The sequence below is a fragment of the Poecilia reticulata genome, chromosome 22 (assembly GCF_904066995.2).
Source record: "Poecilia reticulata chromosome 22, P_reticulata-male-v2, whole genome shotgun sequence".
Classification (NCBI taxonomy): domain Eukaryota; kingdom Metazoa; phylum Chordata; class Actinopteri; order Cyprinodontiformes; family Poeciliidae; genus Poecilia; species Poecilia reticulata.
The window spans coordinates 1,845,241-1,860,678 of record NC_088851.1 but is presented as its reverse complement, the minus strand read 5'-3'; the positions used below and the strand labels follow the sequence as shown (position 1 = coordinate 1,860,678).

Below are 15,438 nucleotides of genomic sequence, written 5' to 3'. Positions count from 1 at the left end.
AATTAATCATGATAAATTAAAATGAGCTAAGTAATTTCCATTTTCATGATTTACTGTTTTTCTCCTTTCTCTCTTTGAATCAAAAGCTGGAAAACAGAAGTCTTCAGTCTGGTGTTTTAATCTAAACTAGCCCTGTTTTTGGAGGACAATTATATTTACAGATACCTCATAATTCATTTTATTTGTTGTTTTGCCTGTTTTGCTTATTTATTTTGGATATTCAAAATGTCTCCCAGTTCCAGTGTTAAATGTTCTTCAGATTTAAAGTTTATTTATCTTTGAGAGCGTGTTCTTGCATTATTATGCAATTATCATTATATTACTTGAAAATGTTTTCAAAAACAACAATATTATAGTTTGTTGCAAAAACTTCTGGGATAATTTATCATCAAGCAAAATTTGTTATTATGACAAAGCTGAAATACTCTGAAACCTCCACCAAAAACCCAGGGGCTCTAAGGACAGAAAGTCACAAAACAAATTCAAAGAACTAGTTTAGGTTACATTTTACACAGAGTTTATGACTGCAATAGCCTTTTCAGTGGCTTCATCCAGGAAAAGGGATAGCACTAGACAGATGCCCTGGGACTGGACCAAAGTCTGTTTCTGCAAAGTGTGCTTTGGTCTGTAGAAATAGACCAAAGACAGGTTCCATCACCAACCTTGCCTTAAGGGACATAAGTGTCAGGATCTGGGGTTGTTTGAGCTTGGTGTTGGATTTTTGTCATTTTTAGTGTTCTTTAGGTTTTTCTAGTTTGTCCCGCTTTTCATTTCTGTTCTTCCTTAGCGATTATAGTTATGATTTTTTTTTCTTGTTTCTAGTTATTTTGTATTGTTCTAGTTTATTATGTTTCTTTAATCTAAGTTATTCTTTAGTGTTAGTATCATTCCCTGTCCCCTGTATTCTCTCTCTCTCTCTCAGTCTGCTGCCTCTTCTTCCACTCACACCTGCAATCAATTAGCTCATCATCCCAGGCCTTTTGTTAACCTCACAACCTTCCTAACATTTAAACCTCTCATTCTCACCCACTACTCGTCAGATCCTCACGTCTACTCCTGTCACTTCCCTCCTGGTTGGATGCCTTTTGATTTGTTATTTTTGTTTTGCCCTGGCTCCAGTGATTTTGGTACATCTTGTTTTTTCATTTTTTCAAAATAGCTTTGTTCATACCATTTAGTATGTTTAAAATATAATTAATGACACAATCAGCAAAAGGGTATTTTTTCAAATATCTTGAATTATTAACGTAATTTATAAAGTCTGTCCATTAATAAAATCAAAACTTCAACTCTACTGTAAGGTTGGTTAAGAGACACAACCAGAACTACACTGAGAAATAACACACCCATAAGACACACACATTCAGTCCAGCGTTAGGTTATCAGGCAGGTGTTCTCCACCACCTGCTTCCTCTGGGGCAGTTAAGCAAGCTCTCCTGCTGGGCTCTAAGAGGTTCTTATCCAGCCTGAGGATGAGTTGGAGTCATCCTGAGAGATGCACCAGTGAGAGTCAATCAGGTCGATGAGTGATTCGACCTTCACTCATCCACTTCTCTCTGTTCTCCTTCACTGCCTCTGCTCCCCTTAGTCACAGTTAGTGTCTGATCTCTAGCACTTCTTTAAATTTTTCTTTGTGATTCTGGCTCTGCCCTGTCATTTTCTTTCCACATTTTGGGTTATGTCTTCTTTTCTTACACTTATGTCTTCTTCAATCCTACATCCTAGTTTTATCATGTAAATGACTGTGTAAGGACTGAGTGTGAGAATATGAAGTAATATTTAACATATGCTTTGAGGAAACAACTATCCAAACTACTTAGGTTTAAGTGAAATATGTCTCAATAAAAATACTGCCATTCAGCATCATCAGTCCTGACTGACTCAAAAAAAGAGACTACCACTGCTTCAAGAAAAACTAAATTCCTTAACCTTTAATGTAAAAAGGTTTTAATAGTTTTCACTGAGGTCCAGGATAAAGTTTGATGTAGTATAGTAAATAACAGGAGTGTTAGGTAATAAGTTACATGATAATTTGCGGGGGACCGGAGGGTGTGCTCCAATTACAGGGGGGTCACACTCTTAAGCCTCCCTGGTAAGGTCTATTCAGGGGTCCTGGAGAGGAGGGTCCGTCGGATAGTTGAGCCTCGGATTCAGGAAGAGCAGTGTGGTTTTCGTCCTGGCCGTGGAACACTGGACCAGCTCTACACCCTCAGCAGGGTCCTGGAGGGTGCATGGGAGTTCGCCCAACCAGTCTACATGTGTTTTGTGGACTTGGAGAAGGTGTTCGACCGTGTCCCCAGGGGGGTCTTGTGGGGGGTACTCCGGGAGTATGGGGTACTGGGCCTTTGATACGGGCTGTCAGGTCCCTGTATGACCGGTGTCAGAGTCTGGTCCCCATTGCCGGCAGTAAGTCGGGTTCGTTTCCGGTGAGAGTTGGACTCCGCCAAGGCTGCCCTTTGTCACCGATTCTGTTCATTACTTTCATGGACAGAATTTCTAGGTGCATCCGAGGTGTTGAGGGATCCATTTTGGTGGCCTTAGGATCACATCTCTGCTTTTTGCGGATGATGTGGTCCTGTTGGCTTCATCAGATCGTGATCTGCAGCTCTCGCTAGAGCGGTTCGTAGCCGAGTGTGAAGCGGCCGGGATGAGGCTCAGTGCCTCCAAATCCGAGGCCATGGTCTTGAGCCAGAAAAGGATAGAGTGCCTTCTCCGGGTCAGGGGGTTGTCCTGCCTCAAGTGGAGGAGTTTAAGTATCTGGGGATCTTGTTCACGAATGAGGGAAGAAGGGAACGGGAGATTGACAGGGGGATTGGGGCAGCATCTGCCGTGAAGCAGGCGCTGTACCGGTCCGTCGTGGTGAAGAGAGAGCTGAGTCAAAAAGCGAAGCTCTCGATTTATCGGTCGATCTACGTTCCCACCCTCATCTATGGTCATGAGCTTTAGGTCATGACCGAAAGAACGAGATCCCGGATACAAGCGGCCGAAATGGGTTTCCTCTGCAGGGTGGCTGGCCCTTAGAGATAGCGTGAGAAGCTCAGTCACCCGGGATGGACTCAGAGTAGAGCCGCTGCTCCTCCACGTCGAGAGGAGCCAGTTGAGGTGGCTCGGGCATCTGGTCAGGATGCCTCCTGGACGCCTCCCTGGTGAGGTGTTCCGGGCACGTCCCACCGGGAGGAGGCCTAGGGGAAGACCCAGGACACGCTGGAGGGACTATGTTTCTCAGCTGGCCTGGGAACGCCTTGGGGTTCCCCCGGAGGAGCTGGAAGAAGTGGCTGGGGAGAGGGAAGTCTGGGTCTCCCTTCTGAAGCTGCTGCCCCGCGACTCGACCCCGGATAAGCGGATGAAAATGCGGATGCTTGGTGCTGGGCAGCGGAGCCGTTAGCTGTTAGCTTACAATTGACCAAAATGAAAAAAATTACAATACTGCTTTCTCCTGCTTAATTTTTTTTCTGAATTACAAAATTGATTATTCCAGTTTTAAGAACACGTGTACACCTAGGTAAGGGACTGCAGTTTGTTCTCAAATCCAAACATGCATATAGCAGCACACTGCCAGCTATTATTTGTCCTTCTAGGTGATAAAACAGCTGATCTGTAGCAAAATCTGTTTTGATGCTGTGGCACATAGGGAGTCTCTAAAACTGACTTCCATCGCCCGTTACCAATGAGAATTTGGAAACAGGCTAGCAGAGTGACACTGCTGATCAAGAGGTCACACTGGCTGCTATGTGTCTCTGTTCTTGTGCATCATCAACTAAGGGTGTAACAGTATCTGTATTTGTACCAAGAAATACAAGTACAGCTCTTCTTTGTTCAACCAACATATATCGAACAGATACCTATAGTCTACAAATGCACAAAATTTCTGAGAGTGGAACTCTATGTTCCACAGCACAATTTTAAAAGTAGTATTTAAAAAAAGCTAAGGGGACCCCCAGGTTCCATCAAACTCTGCTATGTAGGAACATTTGAATTTGTTTTTTAGCTACAGTGACAAAGACAATCACAGTGGCACAAAGAAAAAATGAGCTAAAGTCCAAATCCGGCTGCTTGTAGAATTCAACCAGTCTCAAACAACATGGGAGCTTTTACTACTGCAGAAATTGAGCAGAACACATGTAGTGTGTTGAGGGAGTCCATCTGACATAAATCATTTGTTGAAGTCTGTTGTCATTCATTTATTTTTTCTCGTGTCCAGTTTTTGGCATGTCAGGCGTACTACAGCTGACTGCCTACATGTGCCAGGGTAGATTTGCTCTACAAAAACAATATTGCAAGATGTAATCCTAATTGAATGATTGCCTTTATTAAATCAAGACTGCAGGCCTAAGTACATAGACCACATTGCTGTAATGGTAACCTGTGTTTGTTTGACCTTCAAACATTCAGATTATCTGTGTTGGTGTGTGTGTTTGGGTTTTGAGGGTATGTGTAAGAACAAGTGTGTTTTTGTTTAGTGGGTGTATGTAAGTGAGCTTCTCACCACTATGGAAACAATGGGAGGTCTGGAAGACTCAATGTCTAAGAACAGCAAAGGGCAGCTGGACTTGGTTCTGGAAGACCCCAGCAGACGGACACAAGGCACCATGCCAGGGCAGCCAGCCCCCATAAGGTTGTAACTTTGGCATGAACTCATTCTTTTATGTTCTTTGATGACCCACCAACTAATGCTGTTTTTTCTCTCCTTGCTCTGAATTCAGATTTGCTGCCACCATGATTTTGAACAATCACAGTCCCAGCACATAAGATTACTGAAAATAAGCATACTGAAAACAGCAAGAAGGCAATGTGTGTAAAGAGAAACACATTTCCTTCTTGCTGCATCAGAAGACCTCTCCAATCAGGACTAAAGGCAGCATGTCTGTTATCACTGGATGAACCTGAGCTGAAAATGTATCATTAGATCATTTATGTACCTCATAACATGCCTACAATTTTCCCCTCTTCAGTTCAAAGAACTTCCTGTTTCCTCAGTTCAGTGTAAATGAAAGAATTTGAGCAGCCTCAAACAGAGATGGGTTGAATCATTTTTGCTCTATTTATTTGAACTATAACCTCTCAATCATTTTTATCTATTTAAAAGCATTTATATTTAATAAATAGCTGGTAAACCACTGCTCTGAAACAACCTGATGCCTTTGACCTCAGTTATAAAAAACAATGCATTGTATTTATATGAAATTTGAGCTGTAATGGATAATTTTCAGTTTTCAAACAGGATTTAATCCTAATCCATAAAAAGAGAAAAAAGGTAAAAAAAAAAACAAAAAAAAAAACAAATCTTAACTTTCCAGGTTTAGTTTTGACAGGATATTTTTACTCTTGTCTAGGGAATGTGTGTGATGGTCGTCTTGTGTCAGTCCATGTTAATTGTTTTAGTTCATGAACTCTCTACCTACTCTGGGCATAGCCACACCATATTTTTATTGTTTGTTTCAAGTTATCAGATTTTTTGAACCGAGGATAGAAAAATAACTATTCATTAATAAGCAGACCAATAAAACAAACCAACTATAAGACAGTTGTAGCACACTAGCTTCCTCAATTTGTTAGTGTGTCTCTGATAGCTACTTTGTGAAATTTCCAGAATTCATTTGACAATCAACAGCTTTGTTTGAGAGAGTTTTTGCTTTGCTTAAATTCATGACTAGTAAGCAAACAAATTTTGGCTTTTGAACATAATCTTTTCACAAATTTATATTTTTGGGATTGATCTTTTTGATCCTCAGAGAAAATGTTTTACAATTAGCAAATCTGCACAAAAGACTGAACTGTAATATAAGTGTGAAATTACAATATTTGTAAGTTTACAATATCTATTTACAATATATGGAGTGCCAACTGCATTCAGGTTCTTGGTATTAACCATTTGACAAAATTTGTTGAAACATTAACTTGCAACATGCTCTAAGGCAGTTTTTAAATGTTTTTCAAGCAGGATTTAAAATAATTTTTTTTTGACTGATTTTACTCCTAATTCGCAGTCAGAAAAAATCTGCAGTTGTGATGATTAGTCAGGTAGGCCAGTCAGTATGTGTTCATTTAAGACAGCGTAAAGACTGCCAGTCTGAGGAGATCTGACCCAACTTCAGTTTCAGTCAAAAATGTGTTTGAATTTTTTTAAGTGAATCTGAATGCAGTAACTAATAAATGAGTCAACACAAAAAACTCTAGCTAACCTACTAACATTGCAATAAAACATAAACAAAACACCACAGACATACTCAGATATTTCAAACTACATTACAATAAGTAACAAAGGTCCTAAGTCAAACAATTCACATATTTGATATAAATGTAATGGGACTTAATAAGACATGTATTCTAAATGTTTAACATGAACCTCTATTTGAGGTTTATTTGAGATGATTGATTTGAATCAAACACTCAACACGAGTGCAGTACAGTCAATTCTACTCAAACTCAAATCATATTGCTTGTGCATTAAATGAATGTTTTTTCATGCTATATCTGACATAATGCTGATTTTATTGCACCGAAATGCAGGCAAGAGGAGGCAGATGGTTAAATAAAAACTGAGCTTTAATCACAAAAAACAGACAAAGTTGCAAAAAGTCAAACCAGGAAGGAGTAGGAGGCGATCATGCATGGTGTGTAGCAGAAGGAACTAGTGGAGAACAAAAGAACATGGGCTTATACACTGGAGAGTCGAGAAGACAAAAAACTGGTAGAAATTAATTACAGGTAAACAGATGCATGTGGGGAAGGAGCAGGTAGGGACAAACGAGGAAATGATCAACAGCTGAGACAGAGACCAAACTGGAAAGCTGAAAAAACAACTGAAACAGAGAATGGGAAGGAACAGAAAACCTGAGCGATCCACAGAAAAACATACTGTCTAGACATAAGTAAACAAACAACTAGAGAAGAATAATCTAAATAAAAGCAAATAATAACTAAAGCAGAACACAAAGAAGCAAATGATTAGAATGCAAACACCAAAAACTCAAACAACCCAGAATCCTGACCGTATTTAACAAAGGCAGCAGAGGAAGCTGAGGGTCAGAGCCTCTGCACGAAGCAAACAGAGAGCTGGTTTTTACCAGGCTACCAACTACAAATATTGATATTTTGGAGTGGCACAAAACACCTCAACTTGAATCTGTGGAGGGAGCTAAAGATTAGGGTGACGGCAAGTAGTAGTGGGTCAGTCACGAACATTTCGGCTGGTAGAAGTGAACGATGGGATCCACCTCCTCACTGAGAGCCGTTCCTCATTATAAGGGCAAGGCTACAAATACAGCAGCGCAGTGAACAAACCATGATGTAGAGACAGTCAGAAAGTGAAGAAAAAATAAAGAGACCTTCTTTGCCTTTAGCTGCTCAGCTCTCACTCTTTCAGTGGCTCTGCTGTGATGGTGGAACTTTGTTTTGATTAGCATGGCAGCCTTGTGGCCAATCATGAGTGAAGATATAGGATCATACCATTAGGTAAAAACAAGAGGGGGACAGACACTCAGGTGAGTCTATCCCTCAGTTAATAGACAAAAATAATAAATATAACTGACACCAGTAAGAGAAGCAGCCTCTGCATGAAGATTAAATATATTTAATAATAATTAATTATTATCATGGGTCTGTTTGGTAGATATGTTTGCAGTGCTTTATTTGTTTTTGTTAAAAATACACATTTTGATTAAAATATACAAAAGTAAAAATGTGTGCAATAAAATAAATACATAAAATTAAGGAAGTTTAAGACTTCTCATATAGGGAACATTGAATGCAAAAGGGTTTATTATATAAAACATTCCTATTAGCCAAATTATAGGTCTTGGAAAAATAAAGCAGGGTCTATGGGGCAGCAGAGGATAATAAACTAAGGGCCGCTTGGGAGCTGAGATACCAGAACACAATGACAAAGACACCCTCCATCCTAAAAGAATTGGATTGTATAAAAACATTCCAGGAGGATCAACAATTTGGTGGTTGATTTAAAGTGATGAAGTCTGTTGACTTGAGAGGGAATTCAACATCTGGACCAACCAGAGCTTGAATTCTGGATGGATGTTGAAGTATCATCCCTTGGTAAAGCAGCTTTATGATCAACCTCAAGTTCATGGCAGGTTTTCCTGCCGTCTATGAACATCTATTGTCATGTCTGTAGCATTGCTGACATCTTGCTGTTACACATGCTGCTGTCACACCCATCACATGTTAGATCCAAAGCCTGTTGAGACAGCTTCTCACTCCTGAATCAACAGGTGAAAATTTAGCATTTTACACAGCGATCAACACGCCCTGCATCAAATAAATGTAATAACAAAAATCACAGATTTTTATTTAAAACCTAAACACTCAGGAGATGAATTTAAAGGTTGATAACTGTTAATACAAAATGCAATGAAAAAACAAAAATAAACAAAAAAACAAAACAAAACAAGGTTTTGACTCAGAAATCCCAGCCACTGAGACACCTTTGAGGTCATTTCGAGGTCTGCGTGTTTTCACGTGAAGTTCCAATCGACATACAGTCACGCGCACGCGGGAAGAATTCCTCCACATAATAATCTAATAAAACTGAGGGACGCAGGCGGATGCACATTGTAGCGCATTAATAACTGTATTGGGCACTGGCGTGTTCACACACACAAACACACACATTTGTCATCGATTAATACATCGTTTCCCATGATGCTCAAGCAGCAGCACAGAGCACACACAGGTGCACACACACTTGCAGAAGAGAGCAGCAGCAGCAACGGCAGTCATGTGTTTCCGACCTGTAACCAGCCGCATGCCTGCCAGTCTCAGGCGCGCGCCAGCACGCACGCCCCAGCTCTCCTCTGGGAAGGGTAGAATCCCAACACCCCCTCCCCTCCCATACACCCCTCAAAGCGGACACGGAGCAGCCTGCAAACCGCCCGAGTCTGTGCAGCTGCAGCATGCAGTGAGGAAAAAACGCACTAATTCAGAGCTGTGTTACCGTTCTTTCCGCGTTGGGTCCTGCTGGATGCTGGGCTTTGTGGGCGCCATCTTCCTGTAACAATTAATTGGATCTCTTACTTTCCCTCCTCCTTCGCTCCCCCTCCTCAGCTGTCTATGTGGACACGGAGCCGCGGCGCGGTGCGGCGCCCTGACAGCAATGCGTCATGGTCGGCGTGTTAAGACAAAAGCCATGTCTGTGTGTGGAAGTGTGAACGTAGGGGATCTGCGCGTGCGTGCTCCCTGTGCGCGTGTTTTTTCCTCGGCTCGGCGCTCAGGATCGTGAAAACAACGGCTCGTGGGGGAACCGATGCGGCCGCACGAGCATGCCAAGCGGCGTGAGGAAGGGGAGCGGGGTGGATGCCTCGTAGATGCCGCTGTCCTGGCTCCTTCTGTCCGTCTCTCAGTCCGTCCCTCCACGTACACGAGTTGTTTCTTTGGCACTTCACAGGAATTTCCAGCATGCGATCCGGAGTAGAAAAAATGAAAGGCAAACAGACGCGTCAAATCTCCCCAATCTCGCCGCTTCCGCAGCGTCTGTTTCCGTAGAATCCCCGTGGCAGAGCGTCTCTCCAGCCAAAGTCCCTGTGGTTTTTCTGGAGTACTTTTCCCTCCTCTGGCTGCTGATGGGAAAAAGGGACACCCCACATCGCTAGTATTTTCTCCAGCCCAGGCGCAACAACGCCACACTGTAACATCTGGACTCAGCTTGCGTGTCTCTGCGTGCGTGTGTGTGTGTGCGTGTGTGTGTGTGTGTGTGCGTGCGTGTGTGTGTGTTTAAATCAATTGATCATTTTATTTTCTCACTGCATTCCTTTTGAGCTGGTAGTGTGAGTTCATTATCCTTATTTGAACTATTTTACCTTTAAAAAGAAATAATTAAATAAAAACATGGTGAAGGCATGATGGGGAATAAATTCAGTTATTACTTGAGTCTCCAAACTTTTACACACACCCTTCGCTCCTGTCCACCTGCTTCACTTTGTGATAAAATAAACTCACCACAGCCAAAGTCTAAGATTTCAAAACCAAACTTTATCCTGCTGCCTTACTGATGTACTTGTAGACAAAGATCTTTTAGATGACGACAGTCTAAGCTACATGGAGGTCTGAACGTGGACGTGTCCTCACTTCCTGTGTTTTAGACCACTAAATTATATTCTCCCCTAAGCTCACATATTTGCAAATCAGAAATAGTTCATTATCTTCCAACACAGACTCCCACCTGCTTCATATTTCTACCCGTTTCCCTCCACATTCATTTGAATTGCACCATTTTTGATGTATAATTCATCAGAACCTATTCGGTGTGCTGTGTGATTAACCCCAAGGCTGCAGCCCCTGGAAGCCCAGTCCCCCCTTCCCCCTTTCGGCACCAATGACCTGTCAAGGTCAGAGGCATGCTAGGTATTCTCCACGCAAACACAAGAGTTACAGGTGCTGCAATGGTGGAAAAAAGGAGACTATAGAAGGAGAAGAGTGGACTCCATTTGGCTGCCGATAGGAGCTGGACCCCCCACCCCCCGGCCCCTCATTCATCGATCAACACATGCCGTATAATTCTAAGAAAAGCCGTCAACAGATTCTTTCAACATGCTCCATTCGTCATTTTGCCAGCCGCTGCAAAACTTAGAAACAGAAAAGTTGGTTGATTGTTTCACTGAACTGCAAAATACATAAATTTAGATATATTTAGAACTGAACTAGTCCCCAGTTCTTCCACTGTTTGCCTATTTGTCTAGATATATTGGAGTAAAATTCAAGCAAACTGTTCTGATTAAAAAGCAGTCCAGTCTCAGCTTCGCCACTACTTAGAGCTTTTCCTGAAACAAGGTCTAATTATTTAAATCCCAGACGAATGTCTACAGCAATGTATAAAACTTAAAAGTTTGAGGGTTTTCATCTTTAATCAGTGGACATCTGTACTCCTGCTGTTAGTTTACAAAGTGAAACTAGAGCAGCTAGTGAGAGACAATATGTTTATATCCCCCGCTTGGTGAAGGACCCTTGTCTCTACATCTCAACTCTGCTTACTGGTAGCTCTAGAACAAAGGAGACATGGATAATGGAGCATAATGTGTAAACATATTAGCTCCCAGCTGTTTGTTGAAGGAAATACGAATAGAAAAAAGCAAAAAGGCCAGCTTGATGACGGGGCGATAAAGACAAGAGAAAACACGTCTGCTGCTGGTGGAAATCTCGTGTAAATCACTAAAACATTTTACACAAAACCCAACAATTAGACGAGCTTCTTTAGACAATTAAGGCTGTCATCAAGGTTCTTTAAAGCTTTCATGAAAGTCCATCGGCAGCCACATGTCAATAAAGTTAAATCCCACATGAATATGGGCACAAACACTCTCCAAAATTTAACACAGAAAGATACACCATGTGTTCTTAGACACTTGAAGTGCAAACATAACAGCTTCTTTGCCTGTTGTTTGTTGATTAGGCGGCTGAGACCGTCTCATTGCACTCACAGAGCTCCCTGCTGTGATTTATGGCATATCTGCTTTCCATAGCTCACCCGTAGCGACATGGACAGGTTTGGGAGTAATAATGTATGTTGGAGATTTGTTATGTCTTGTTTTGCATCCAGAGAAAAAAAGAACAGCAAGGTTATAATTCTGATTCAAAGTGGAAATAAAAGAGAAGCGGTGAATTATTGCAATGTTTTTCTTGATGGCATTCATCTCTCCGTTTCTGATCAATTGTCTTGTATTTTAGGAAAACATCCATTCTTTCTCACTGACTTACCAACAATCTATGTGTGTATTTAGGCAGCCTTGATTTAGTGAATGTGCACTAAATCAACTATGCTGCCTGTTCATCTGTCTGGTTTGGCAGATGCACATTTTAAATTCCCATTTTTTGATAAGCAAATCTCTAAACAAAATAATATGTTTTTAGAAGCTTTTGAATATCCTAAATACATTTGTTAATTTTTTTTCTCATTTAGCTTTTTCTTTTTGCTCCATTAACAGTTTTAGGGGAAAAATACACCAAACAGGTGAAAATATTCTTTTTGATTTTAAGTTATTAGAAAACATGTCATAAACAGTTTTTCACCCAAAGTCAAAAAATTCTAAAATTATCTGTAATTTCCTAATGTTCAGGTGGAGATACTAAATTATAGTCATGTCTGAAAACCTTTTTCCACATCCATTGAGTTAGAGACGCCCAATAATACAGTTCAGAAAACACAGATTGTACAGATGCAGAATTGAATTGAATAAAATCCAATAAACATCATTTTTAATTTTTTTTATTCACTGTTTGGACTCTTTTCATTTTGTTCCATTTTAGGTAACCCTGAGACAATATGTTTCTATTCTCACAACTAGAATATCGCTACAGATCAAAAGTCCCGCTAAATCCCCACTAACCTTTGCTGGTATGCGGAAATTCCCTGGACACCCTGTGGGGTCCCGTTAGTGGCTCCTGGTACCGGAACCGGTACCCGACCTACAGGGGGTCCAGTCACCATCCCTCCGGCTCCGCCTCCTCCACCACCAGACCCGACTCCTCCGGTCGCCGAGGCCGTCACCTGGACGCTGAAATCCGGGAAGATCCTGATCATGGTCCTGGCTGTCTCCGGTGCGCTGCTACCTCAACTCCGGTCGCCACTGATGGAGTCACTGCTGGGTTCGACTGAACAGTGAAATTCAAACGGAGACCAAAACAGCAATCTTCTTTCTTCTCAGCGAACCTCGGATAGAACTTTGAAGCAGAATTCAGACTCTGGACCCAGTGACTAAACAGTCACAACTCAATCAACTAAGAGATAGTAGAAATTACTGAGTATATAAGAACATCAAATAAGTGCTGCAAACATTCTTGTATTTTTTTTATGACAATTGATTTATGATTTTCTTCTTTTGCTTTTTCTTCGCCTCTCCTTTTAGCTCTATTCATCAAAAAAAAGCCATCCTGCCACAGATAATGGTCCTGGTGTCCGGCGCGCTGTTTGCAACCTCTCCTTTCCTCCCGAACTCAACAAATGAGAGAAGTCATTATTTCACCGAAGAAAGCCTAATAGAAGTGTTTGGAACGCCGGGCAGGAGACTCCTGCTTTAAGCGGTCGCCGCCGCCGGAGCCCCCGCCGTGAAAAGCATCCCGTCCCCGGACCTTCCTCCCTGCGGTGCCTGCTAGCAGCTCAGTGCCGGTGTGGGAGCGGGGAGCTCTGGAGGAGCCCGGAGCAGACAGTCGGTCAGTCAGTCAGCTGCACCAACTCGCCAATGAGGAGCTACACAGCGATACAGCGTGTGTCGGTATGTCGATGAGCGGTTACGTGTGTGTGCGTGTTTCTGTGTCTGTGCTAACACACACACACACGCACGCACACACACACACACGGACAGACAGAGAAGAGAGGGGAACCGTGCAGCTGGAGGAATTTGTTACTCTGACTATAAGACGAACTGCTTATTCTTATACACACGCGCACACACACTTTCTCTCTTTATAATATATATATATATATATATATATATATATATATATATATATATATATATATATATATATATATATATATAATTATTTTATGAATCTACTCGTAAGGTATGAATGTATTAAAAACGTAGCTACTGTTAAAGGGTTGCGGAAAGAGTTGTCAGATTTTCCTCCATGTGTTTAAAAATGAGCAGGTCAGTCTTGGACAGCTATGCTTTGTAATATAAAGTCTAGGACGCTTTATAATATACCTATCCTCAACAAAGCTCCGTAGAAGCTGTCGAGGTGCAATATTACAGTTATAAATAAAAACAGAAGTGGGAAAAGCAGCATGTCATTGCGTTGAGTTTGTGTCGCCTTTCTTAAGGAGGGAGAAGTGGATGGTTTTGAGCCGCAGTGGGGAACACCTGACGCCTCTGTTAAGGAAATAGGTGGTGTGTGCTGCCTGGCCTCTGTTATGCGAGACAGAAGGTCTTTTCGCTCTAATGTGATCCCAGCAGATGAAGACGCTCATCTATCCTCGCTGCGCTCACTGAGCTACATGTGTGATCGGACTCACCAATAGTCATATTCAGAGGCAGTCTCTCTCCACCTGTCTCCTCCCCTTTCTCTCCGTCTCTTCACTCCAGTCAGTTTTCTTAAGAAAACTATCATTGTCTTTTAGTTGTTGCCGTTACCCTAGTGGGTATATTTTTAAAATGTTTGACATAATTACTTCTCACAAGTGCCAAGAGATTAACTGAAAAGAAGAAACATTTATGTGGTGACAGTATTGTTAAAGTTAATTCTGATAAAGGAGTTAGAAGTGGGCAGATTCCTCTCTGGACTCTTATTGGAAGCAGGAAGAAAATTGGGATGGGGTCAACAAGGGCCAGTCCCCGGCTGAAGCAGGCAATGTTTTAATAGTCAGGTCTACGTTATTTCTTAGAATATCAAACGAGATAAAAATGTTTCATTAGTTCCATATTTACTTCCTGTCCTAAATAGATACATCACTGATGCTAAGCCATAACAGGTGTTCCAAATAAATACTCCATTTCTACACCCCATTATCAATATACTGTTTGAACACTGTTCAGAACAATATGCACTGAGGGAGCCATCTTGCTCTGCCTGACTCACCAGTACTGAGCCGCCTTATTGATCACATCTTCACAGTTTAGGTTTCTGGCCCACTGACTTTCAATGGACAACATGGCAGGACTGCACAGCCCGTCATGATTTATAGTGGACCTCAAATAGTTTCAGGTTGTGACCAGCAGGTGGAGATCTTTAAAGTGACAAGATGCACCCAAACAGATTAAGCAGTGCACAATATTTTATTAAACAATTCTTTATAACATTTCTTTTTAAAAACGAGGCTTCAGGCCCACTACTCAGGTCCCTGCAACAAAAGGAGAAGGACAGACAAGATCAATTATTCCAAAAGAAATAAAACAAAACATGCAATGCAAAAGAAATGAGTCAAACAAAAGGAAACCATACAACGCAAAAAGAAATGAGTAAAAACTAAAAAATTAATACTTCAATAACAAATCTGCAAAAGAAAATACTTCAAACAGCGGAACAAATTGTTGTCATTCAGTTCCAAATGCCCTTCGATGGGGCCAGAGGAGTAATGCCCTGACCGCACAGCCTGCCCAATCCGCAACGGGTTCAGTTGAGAGCGGCCCGAACAACGGGAAGACAAGACAGCAGAGCGTCCAAAGTGCTGCAGCTCCAAACACAATCAGGTGCCTGAAACAGAAAACCCTTTAACGGTGGATCCAGATAAAAGAAATCAAAAGCTAAATAGCAGGTAGCTTACCCAGGGGTGGAAACAGCCTAACCCGGGAGGGAGCGGGTCAGCAGGTGAGGACCAGACGGAAGCCGCACGCCACAGCAACCCCCAGCTGCAGCCGGCAACGCCATCACAGCAACACTGCAGAAACGCACAACAGGTGTAGCACCCAAAAACCAACCATGATCCCAGCCACGGATAGCAAAACTGCCACTTACGATCGCAGACGAGTCGACCAAACCCACAAGCCGACA

The 15,438-nt window shown here is 41.9% G+C and overlaps 1 protein-coding gene across 3 annotated transcripts in view; it reads right to left on the bottom strand.

Moving 5' to 3' along the window:
• npas3 (neuronal PAS domain protein 3) overlaps positions 1-13,341 on the bottom strand; it is a 318,422-nt gene extending 305,081 nt beyond the window's left edge. For 2 of the 3 annotated variants that reach the window (XM_008398667.3, XM_008398668.3), the window contains exon 1: positions 8,951-9,658. In XM_008398667.3, the coding sequence (XP_008396889.1) occupies positions 8,951-9,000 (50 nt within the window). In that variant the 5' untranslated portion in view covers positions 9,001-9,658. Of the gene's footprint in view, positions 1-8,950; positions 9,659-12,335 lie in introns of those variants that run through there. The other variant, XM_008398666.3, reaches the window with a different exon arrangement.
• Between the last annotated feature and the right edge of the window lie 2,097 nt (positions 13,342-15,438).